This window comes from Primulina eburnea, chromosome 11 (genome assembly GCF_022965805.1).
Source record: "Primulina eburnea isolate SZY01 chromosome 11, ASM2296580v1, whole genome shotgun sequence".
Classification (NCBI taxonomy): Eukaryota; Viridiplantae; Streptophyta; class Magnoliopsida; order Lamiales; family Gesneriaceae; genus Primulina; species Primulina eburnea.
Window position 1 is genome coordinate 26466933 of NC_133111.1, and position 11521 is coordinate 26478453.

The window sequence follows — 11521 nt, forward strand, 5'->3', positions numbered from 1 at the left end:
GTCGGATTCAAATTCGGACGGACGGATTGAAAGATAAAGGCGTAAGGATTTTTCACAAATCTCCCTCGACCCTTTCTCGATTTTTACCTTCTGAAAACCGACTTTCATGCTGCTATATATATCCGTTCATGCATAAGGCGAAGTGGCACAATTTCCGCGCAACACGCAGCACCGCGGGTGCGGTCGTTGCTGCACCGCGGGTGCGGTCGTGTTAGCACCGCGGGTGCGGTCTTGCTTCGCACCAAAATTCCTACCCTACTGGCCATCAACCGCGGGTGCACTCCTTCTTGAACCGCGGGTGCGGTGTTGCTTCGGCAACACATTCTAAAATTCAACATAAATGGCCGTACATTATCTTAAGTCGTGTCTCAATTGGCCATTTCGTAATCACGTTAAATTATAAGTCAATAATCCTTGATTAACAGTGATTAATTCTCGGGCATTACAAACGTACAGTACGGTCCTTTCATCTCATATAGCTCGATCGAATCTGCAACCATTGGTTCATTGACGTTGCATATTAATTCGATAACTATGTGATAAATATAATAGTGGCATCGCGTGTACTATTGGAGAACTCCTAGTCCAATGTATATCTCATACTCTACTAGGATATCTACAGCCGCAGGTGAGTAGTGAATCCCCGACTACAATGCATTGGCTCCTATATGTGTCGTAACTATACCCAACATCGCCACCTGATGACTCTCCTGGAGCCGGTAAACGAGTCAGAGCACAGCCCTAGCATATAGAGCCTCAGTGTTGTCCCGGGTCGTAAGGACTAATGGTGTACAATTATAACCACTGACTTATCCTCTCGATGAATGATAACCACTTGGAAAGTCCGAGAGAGGGTTGTTCGGTATAATCATCATATGACTACCAATCTGCATGTTTGGATATCTCTATGCCCTTACCAAGAAACGCAATACACAACATCACAGATGCTAGTCTCAAGCTCAAGCGACCTTTATCCATGTTTTATGCTGCTGAATCAACTAGGAACGAATTTAGATTATACAGTGTTTACAAACGAGTTTCAACATCGAATTACGATTGATTTGTATTAAAGTATAATCAAAGTCTTTATCTAAGTTTGATAACATGGGTATACAGATAAAGAAATAACAAAACCATGAAATAATGAATTATATTAAAATAATGATTGTTTATTACACTTGAGTCAATAAAATCCCTAGCCAACAGTTGGCTTGCAGGACATCTACTTTAACACTAACAACATAGCTCATGGACTTCCATGGATCCTTAACCCAACAATGCTTAGGAATTGCATTCTTAATATCAGAAAACTTAAATGGAGGTGGCATGGGCGGAGCTAGCACAGGTCCAGTGTGGGCTGCTGCCCACACTGGGCCAAAATTTTTTTTATATGTTTATATATATATATATATATATATATATATATATATGTCTAAATTTTTAATTTGTGTATACTATTATTACATGTTTACCTGTCTATATTGATCCAATTTTCTTTTAATAATTTGTAGACCCAAATTTTAGACTCAATTTTTTACTTGTTATTAGTATCTAAATAACACTCTATATAGCCATCTGTATGTGTTTTCTTTTCTTGAGTCACATACGTCATATACTTTGAGTAACAATCATTCCAATTCATTTTAATTACTGCTTAATCTTTCATAATCTCTAAAAAATCCAAAATGTTACCAAATTTTAGGTTCGTTGTGTCGTTCAATGTTTGTCGATCATTCAATTGTTTTATAATTTTATGTTTTTTCCAATCGATAATGAATTAATGCTTATTTTTCGAATGTAAATTTTATATCATATTTTGTTTTGATCTCGGATTTTGTACACGTCGTTATTCCTCATTTTTCTGACGTTTTCCCATCAATTATCAATACTACTGGCTGTGCGTAACTTGTTTTCAAACTTTATGACACATTATTTTTAGTTGTCGATTAATTATTGCTCTCTTTTTTGTTTTATTGATTATAATATATGGTTGTCTACGCTGAACCAAGATCCTGACTCCGCCCTGGAGGTGGTAATCGGGGTCAAAAAACTCCTCACCACCGTTCGATATTCTCTCTCTCCCCTCAATTTCTTCGTCAACTTCCTGAACTCTAAATGGGGCGCTCACTTTCAAAACCCAATCTCTCTCTTTATCAATCCCACTAGACAAACAAGATGAGGAACCATTTCCACGATCTGCCCGGAAAAATCTCAGCTTGGGGATCCTAGAATTCAAGGGAGGCTGGTCACGGCCAGTTCTTGGTGTAGGATAAATTCTTGGAAGCGGCCTCAAACCACATTCTGATAAAACTCAGCCAGCCATTTAAAAAATGCCCCCACTTCAGAATCCACCCAAAATTTCGGCTATTTAAAGACTTTTCCCTCGCAAGTGGGAGAGGCAAGTGGGTGGTTACTGAATGGGCTTGAGGAATCTTTATGTGCGTGTGATTATTAGTTAGCTGGAAAATATTAAGATAACACAACGGATTCTCTCCTCCAGTTTTAGCTCGAAGAAATCTCCCTCGTGGTTCATGAAATTAAGTTCTGTTTTTGAAAAAATTTGGTCCATTTATACACAAAAGCAGACCCTCTTTATTTCTCCGCCACTTTCCAATCCCAAGACTGATGTCTACGCGGAATAAAAAACCAAGAAAAAAAAAAGTGAAAAAGATCTGACTTAGTGTTTTGGTCGTGGGTTGATCAGGTGAATGTAAGGACAAAATTTAATGTTTTCTTTCAACATTTTTTTCCGATCGAACTCGTCTTAAAAAGCTTGCTTAATATGATATTTGCACGTTACTAAATTTAGTTTGAGACTTGAACTATTCAATAGTAAAAAACTAATGAGTCTAGGTCTGACCCATGACTCGAAGATGGTCACTAGGTACCTCTATTACTGGTAAATTTTGGCATGCAGACACACACATGTGAATAGTGTGAATTTATTGTAAAATATGATTCTGTAGTAGTAAATTTTGTGTATAATATAATGATATAGAGTAATTTGAGCTTTTTTTTATTATGTTTTATTTAAACTTAATTATATTGTGTGGAAGAGTATTTTTAGAAATGTATCATCTATATATTAGATGGCAGACAATAATTAAATGAGGGTCGACAAAATTTACGAAGATTATAAAACGAAACACAATTCGACCATTTCATTCATCTAATTTTCAAGCAATTCATTATATTTTTGAGTTTTCTTCTTCTTCTTATTAGTTCTATAATATTTGTGAGATGTTTGTTTTCCTGTAATAATTAATGTATGTTTTTTTTTTAAATACGACGAGTGATTATACATCATAAAATATTATAGTAAAATTCTTTTCATCTTTCCGTGGTTTTTACACTAATAATTTTTAAAAAAATTTCATTTAAATCTCGATATCCAGTTTTATATTATATTTTCATATCATTATCCTAAATTGTCGCATATGGGACAAAAAAAAAACTAGCATATTTTTATAGTCAAAAAACAGATAGTATATTATAAAATTTAATATATAAGATACTTCAACCTTTCATATATTCTTAAAATACTGTATATATAAAAAAAATTAGACACCGTTTAATGCAATGATAAAATATAAATAATTTTTCAAATATTAGTTTCATCCCCTTTTTTGTTTGAATTTTACAATAATTCTCATTATTATGTTATCTATATATTTTAATTTATTATCCTTGTGGCGCCCGATTTAAGAATTCATAATTATTCTCTTACTAAGTGCCACATTTTTTTTTACAATCTTTCTTTATTGAACTTCTATTTTTATTTTTACCATTATTATTATTAGAAAGATATTGTGGATAAAAATTTAAATATTTTCTACTATAATTTAAAGATTATGTACAAATATTTACATTCTTATTTCAAATATGTACAATTATTTTACAGCGGAAGTTTAACATTCATTTATAAACAGATTATCCCAACTTTCAAATGCTCTTATTTCAGCTTCAGTTATTTTTCTCTTGTTCCAATTCGGGGGTTCCTGTGTCTGGAAATTACAATAGACGAAAAGAAACAGAGGGTTAAGTCTTTGAGGACTTATTGAGCTTAAATTAGTATATGACTTTTAAATAACACTTCATCATAATTATGCATGAAATAATAGGCATAACAATTTAGATATTATGAATGATATGTAATGAAATAATAGATAAATGAAAATTCCATAAATTAACATTGATGGCTCTAATTGAGCACTTTTTACGAGCTGGGTGAACCATCTCTCTGGACCGAAATATTCGGTGTGCGTTGTTCAGATAAACCATATATCCGAGAATTTTGACCCGTTGTTCATTGGACTCATTTTCCGAGCTGAAGCCATGTTGTCCAGTGGACTCAATTTCCGGACCGAAATCCGTTGTCCATGAATCCATTCATTAATGATATATCAATTCATTCATAAATATGCAAGAAAATATATCAGTAATTGAAATGAATTTTGTATGATATTTGAACAATAAATAAATGCTATTGAAATTTCTAGGCCAAATGCCAAAGGTTTTAATAGAAGAATGAATATTAATTTCCTCACCTGATAATTTTAGGCTTGATTAATAATCCGAGTTGCTGGAGCAAGTCCTAAAAATATATTATGAATGATATTTTTATGTTAGAGTTTTTAAGTAACTAGCTGATCATTTCCAGATTAATTTTGTTCAAAATTTAACCCGGTTGATTTTACTTAAGTTTGCAAAATTCATGTTAATTAGAATATATCTCCAAACATTACGAAAGTTGGCCAAAAAGCCGGAAATATTACTAGGAATGTTCGGCCACTGGAAAATCACCGATCCGACGGTGCGTGCAGTACACGCACCGACGATGCCGGCGCGTGAGTGGCCTTCCAGAAAAGTTTGGGTAGAGCCGGATCCAAGTGTTGGCTAGGAAAGCGTCCACGCGCGGCCGGTTTTTTTTCCAGCATATGTAACTTTTTATGATCTTGAATTCTTACGTAGAAAGTATTTTCAAATTCCTACCCGATCAATACCATAATTAAATATCGTTGTATGGTTAACTAAGGTACTCTGGCATTCCGAAAATTTTAGTTCCGACAATATTTGGGGACGATGGGCTGTATGTGTCTCATCTATGCAACAAGAGGTACAACTTTTGTGTTCAAGCCGACCTCTAATTTGGTGTATAGCTATAAGAAAAATGAGCGAAAAGTACCTAGCTTGAATATGGGATACCGTTGCCGTTTTGCAGAATATCTTTGTTTGATTTTCTAGTTTTTGAGCGATCCTTTTACGTCACCTTCAGTGCTATATTGCTTTAATATATGAAGTGAATAGTTGGTGATTTATTGAGATTTTTCGGAAAGGATATAGCTCTTTTCTTCTATTTTTTCTACCTCTTTTTCCCTTGCCTCCTCCTTCCCTTTCCGTTTCTTTCTTTCTTCGGCTTGTGTTTCTCGGTTGATTTGGAAAAGTGTCCAGTTATATATATAGCGAAAATTTCATGCTTATCCTTATTATTTATTATTTTTATTTATTTAATAAATGGAAAAAATGTTATGTTTATCCATACTTAATATTATATTCGTGTATCTAATTATTAATCCTATGTATTGAACTTAATTATAAATTATCTTATATTGAACGTAATAATTATTGTACTTAATTACTTAACATATATGTTGAGTTCAATTATAATATTTTATTATATTTTATTATATTTTGGGTATTTGGTTTTGGAATGGGAACCTCATAGTGCTTGATGAATTTTTAAGTGTATTGTAATGTATTTTAATGTATTTCTAGATACTTTGGACAAATAAAATTTGTATCGAAAAATAATGTGATAAAATTTTAAAAGTTAAAATAGTAAAATTTATACTAATAAAAATGCATTTATGCACATTTGTTTTTAGGTTGTCACAATATCCCCTCCTTTTAAAAATCTGGTCCCCAGATTTAATATTTATTGGAATAAATGAGGATATTGACATCTCATATCTTTCTCTGTTTCCCACGTTGCTTCTTCAATGTTGTGGTTTTTCCATAAGACTTTTATCAACTGAATTGGTCGACCATTAAGTTCCTTTATTCTTTGGTCCAAAATCTTCACAGGTTGTTCTTCATATGTTAGATTTTCTTCCAGATCTATCTGTTGGTGGTCAACTAATTGAGCTGAGTCTACTTTGCTTTTCCTTAATTGTGATACGTGGAATACGTTATGTATACAGGATATATTTTCAGGTAGAGATAGACGATAAGCCACAGTGCCTATTCGTTCTATTACTTCAAAATGTCCAACAAATCGAGGATGCAACTTTCCCTTCTTTCCAGTATGCTTGATTCCTTTTCTTGGTGATACTTTAAGTAATACGAAATCTCAGACTTCAAATTTCAAATCTTTCCGCCTCTTATGTGCATAACTCTTCTATCGACTTTGAGCTGTTTGTATTCGTTGCCTGATAAGTTGTATTTTGTCAATAGCTTCTTGTATAATGTCAGGCCTGATTGCTCGTTCTTGTCTATTCTTTGTGCCTCTTCATTCATCCATATCCCGGTTAAGAGGAGAGCGACATTTTCTTCCATATAATGCTTCATATGCTTAATTATAAATTATCTTATATTGAACGTAATAATTATTGTACTTAATTACTTAACATATATGTTGAGTTCAATTATAATATTTTATTATATTTTATTATATTTTGGGTATTTGGTTTTGGAATGGGAACCTCATAGTGCTTGATGAATGTTTAATTGTATTGTAATGTATTTTAATGTATTTCTAGATACTTTGGACAAATAAAATTTGTATCGAAAAATAATGTGATAAAATTTTAAAAGTTAAAATAGTAAAATTTATACTAATAAAAATGCATTTATGCACATTTGTTTTTAGGATGTCACAATATCCCCTCCTTTTAAAAATCTGGTCCCCAGATTTAATATTTATTGGAATAAATGAGGATATTGACATCTCATATCTTTCTCTGTTTCCCACGTTGCTTCTTCAATGTTGTGGTTTTTCCATAAGACTTTTATCAACTGAATTGGTCGACCATGAAGTTCCTTTATTCTTTGGTCCAAAATCTTCACAGGTTGTTCTTCATATGTTAGATTTTCTTCCAGATCTATCTGTTGGTGGTCAACTAATTGGGCTGAGTCTACTTTGCATTTCCTTAATTGTGATACGTGGAATATGTTATGTATACAAGATATATTTTCAGGTAGAGATAGACGATAAGCCACAGTGCCTATTCGTTCTATTACTTCAAAATGTCCAACAAATCGAGGATGCAAGTTTCCCTTCTTTCCAGTATGCTTGATTCCTTTTCTTGGTGATACTTTTAGTAATACGAAATCTCAGACTTCAAATTTCAAATCTTTCCGCCTCTTATGTGCATAACTCTTCTGTCGACTTTGAGCTGTTTGTATTCGTTGCCTGATAAGTTGTATTTTGTCAATAGCTTCTTGTATAATGTCAGGCCTGATTGCTCGTTCTTGTCCATTCTTTGTGCCTCTTCATTCATCCATATCTCAGTTAAGAGGAGAGCGACATTTTCTTCCATATAATGCTTCATATGGCGCCATTTTTATTGAGGATTGATAATTATTGTTGTATGAAAATTCAACTAGAGGCAAATGTTTTCCCCAGTTTGCCCCAAAATCCAGCACACATGCGCGAAGAATGTCTTCCAATACTTGAATGGTTCGTTCAGACTGACCATCGGTTTGCGGATGTGCTGCTGTGCTAAAATTTAATTTGGTACCAAGGCATTCCTGAAGTTTTTTCCATAATCTTAACGTAAACTTCGATCTCTATCAGACACTATGGTAGTGGGGATACCATGTAACCGTATAATTTATTTCTGATAGAGTTCAGCCAGTTTTTCCACGCCATATTTGTGACTTATGAGTATGAAATGTCTTGACTTGGTCAAGCGATCAACAATTACCCATATACTATTAAAAACTCCTGGGAGCTTGGGTAATCCGGTTACAAAGTCCATAGTTATTTGATCCCATTTCCATTCTGGTATAGGAAGTGGTTGCAAAAGACCTGCTGGTCTTTGATGTTCAGCCTTTATCATTTGGCAAGATAGGCATTGTGAAATGAAATTTGCAATATCTCGTTTCATTCCTTTCCCCCAGAAGTGTTTTTTTGATCTCTTGGTACATCTTAGATCCTCCTGGATGAATGCTGATCCGAGACTGATGTGATTTTTCCATTATTTCCTTTTTCATTGAGCTAGACACACAAATACGGTCATGATAGCATAGTATTCCTTGTGAATTGGTGACGAAATTGGTATCCGTACGGAGTTTTGAAAATTCTTGGTCCAAATCTTTATTTTGCTTAATTCTGGTATGAAATTCAGGTTCGATTCTCAATCCAGCCAAGTGCCCACGAGAATGGATGTGTACCCATTTCCTTTCCTCTTTCATTTCCAAACAAGCAATGCTAATCTTTCTACTTAAAGCATCAGCCACTACATTAGCTTTACCTGATTGATAAAGAATGGAACCATCGTAATCTTCCGAATATTCAATCCATCTTCTTTGCCTCATGTTCAGCTCTTTTTGAGTAAATAAATATTTCAGGCTTTCGTGGTCTGTATAAATATCAAAAGTGGAACCGTACAAGTAATGTCTCCATTTTGCTAATGCAAACACTATGGCTCCTAATTCTAGATCATGAGTGGGATAATTTAACTCGTGATTCTTTAATTTTCTAGATGCATATGCAATAACTTGATCGTTTTGCATTAATACGCATCCAAATCCTTCTTTTGAGGCATCTGTGTAAACCAAAAATCCTTCTGTCCCTTCTGGTAAAGCTAATACAGATGTACTGGTAAGAATTTCTTTTAATTTGCAAAAACATTTCTCACACTCATCATTCTATAAGAAAGGGTTGTCTTTGCGAGTTAGCTGTGTTAGGGGGACAGCAATTTTCGCAAAATCTTTAATGAATCTTCGGTAGTATCCTGCTAAACCGAGAAAACTTATAATTTCTGTGATGTTGATTGGTTGTTTCCAACGAGATATGACTTCTATTTTTGTAGGATCTATTTCCAGTCCTTTCTTAGAGATAGAGTGGCAAAGAAATGACACTTTTTCTAGCCAAAATTCACACTTACTGAATTTGGCATATAATTGATGCTCTTTCAAAGTTTTGAGAATCAATCGTAAATGTTGAGCATGTTCCTCATGACTTCTTGAAAATATCAAAATGTCATCTATGAATATGGCAACGAATTTGTCCAAAAATGGTTGAAATATTTGATGCATCATATACATGAAAGCTGCAGGAGCGTTGGTTAATCCGAATGGCATTACCACAAACTCATAGTGTCCATAACGGGTATTAAAAGCCGTTTTGGAGATGCCATCCTCCTTATTTCTCAATTGGTAATATCCTTGTCGCAAATCAAGTTTTGAATATACTTGAGATCCTTGTTAAACATCAAACAATTCTTCGATATGCGGGAGAGGATATTTGTTTTTGATGGTGACATTGTTAAGTTCACGATAATAAATGCACATCCTTAGAGTTCCATCTTTCTTTTTGACAAATAATACAAGAGCACCCCATGGAGATGTACTAGGCCGGACGTATTTCTTGTCCATGAGCTCTTGTAATTGAATTTTTAATTCTTTTAACTCTGAAGGTGCCATTCGGTATGGAGTTTTAGATTTGGGTTGTGCTCCAGGTATTAGATCAATGAAAAATTCTACGTCTCTCTGAGGAGGTAAAGTATTGATCCCTTCAGAAAAACCTCTGGAAATTCTTGTACAATTGATATTTCTGAGATCTAGATTTGATCTTTTGGCTTATTTATCAAATAATCTAGAAATCCTTGTCCGTTGTCTTTTAGTATAGCCCTAGCTTCTGCGGTTGATACTATTCCCATAGTATGGTTAGCTTTGGAAATGATTGGCTGAGAAGTTTGAAGATAAACTTCTTTTGTGTAGCAATTTAGTTGGGCTTGGTGTCTATATAACAAGTCTATTCCAAGAATGATATCATAGTTCTTGATAGGTAGTTCAATCAAATCTGCTAAATATTCTTTTTCTTGGAAGTTTAAGGGAGGGTTTCTGTAAATGATGTCAGTAATCATCGTTGTCCCTAAAAGTGAGCAAATTTTGAAGCTATATGGTAGCTGCGCAAATAACAGTGGTAATTTACATACAAAAACTTTTGATATAAAAGAATGAGTAGCTCCTTGATCAAATAAAGTTTTTGCAGAACTGGATAATATGGTAACAGTACCTTCTACGACTGCAGTGGGTCAACATCCTCCTCTTGGTTTCCTAAGAGGGCATAGGCTCGAGCAGATATCTTTGTTTTTGTTGTGGGTTGGGTCTTCTGCGTTCTTTTTGGACAATATTGAATACGGTGTTGCTCATTTCCGCAAATAAGACATTTCTCACTTTTTCTCCAGCACTTTTCCTCTTCATGATTTGGTAATCCACAATATCCACACTTTTTATTGTTGTTTCTTTGAACTTTTCCTTTGACAGCTTCTCCTTTCCTGACTGGTTGTGTTCTCTTTTCAAATTTTCTTTTCCGGTTATCCTCAAAAAGGTTGGGCTTCCTGATTTTCTTTTCTTCTTTCTCTTTTTTAAGAAGTGCCTTGATGTCTTCTTCCACTCGTAGGGCTTGATTAACAGCAGAAACATAATTGGTAACTTCTGTGGACAGTGTTGCCCAACGAATATCGAGCTTTAATCTTTTAACAATTTTTTTTTCTTTTTCTTACCTCATCTTCCATGTAATGTGGTGCATAATGTATAAGAAGGTTGAATTCTGCCTCATATTGAGCTATGGTCATGTCACCTTGGACTAAATCCATAAATTCACGTTCTCGGGTATTTAATATAACTTGAGTTATATATTTATCTTCGAATTCTTGCAGAAAATTGTCCCACTTTTTTTGGGTGTGGTTCTTTGTCCATTTATATTCCACCGTACGCTACCAGTTATGAGCTACTTCTTCAAATAAGTAAGTGGAAAAATTTACCTTTTTTTCTTCAGAATAATTAAGAATAGAGAATATTTTGTTGATTTTGCTTAGCCAAGATTCTGCTTGATACGCATTTGGTTTGCCTTCAAACTTTGGCGGCTTGAATCTCAAAAATCTCTCAAGAGCTCGATCATTTGCCTCAATGTGATGTTCTTGAGCTTGATCATGAGGTCGTGGTTGATTTTGCTGACAAAACTGCATAAATTGATGCATTATTTTAAACATATTTTGTATATTGTGTTCTTGGGGGGGGGGGGGGGGGGGGGAGATTGTATTGAACATTTCTGGAATTTCCACCAGTTGCCGAGTTGTGGTCGTCTTGAGGGGGAATGTCTTGTCCGATTCTGGCTTGAGTACTATTTTTTGAAGACGTCATTCTAAACGCATAAACATAAAAGATGAACATATCTTGCAATGAATGTACATAGTTATGTCAAAGGGTAAACAGTCAGTTTTATTTATAAACAAGACATGTTTCAAATATTTACAATACCCAAGAAAAATACAAACAGAAAAAGCAAACT

At 34.2% G+C, this 11521-nt stretch overlaps 1 protein-coding gene across 1 annotated transcript; it reads right to left on the reverse strand.

Annotated features, from left to right (window-relative positions):
* Window positions 1–8046: 8046 nt before the first annotated feature.
* LOC140805484 (uncharacterized) lies at window positions 8047–8538 on the reverse strand. Its single transcript, XM_073161755.1, has one exon. It carries the CDS (start codon window positions 8536–8538, stop codon window positions 8047–8049), a length of 492 nt encoding a protein of 163 aa, XP_073017856.1.
* Window positions 8539–11521: the final 2983 nt, after the last annotated feature.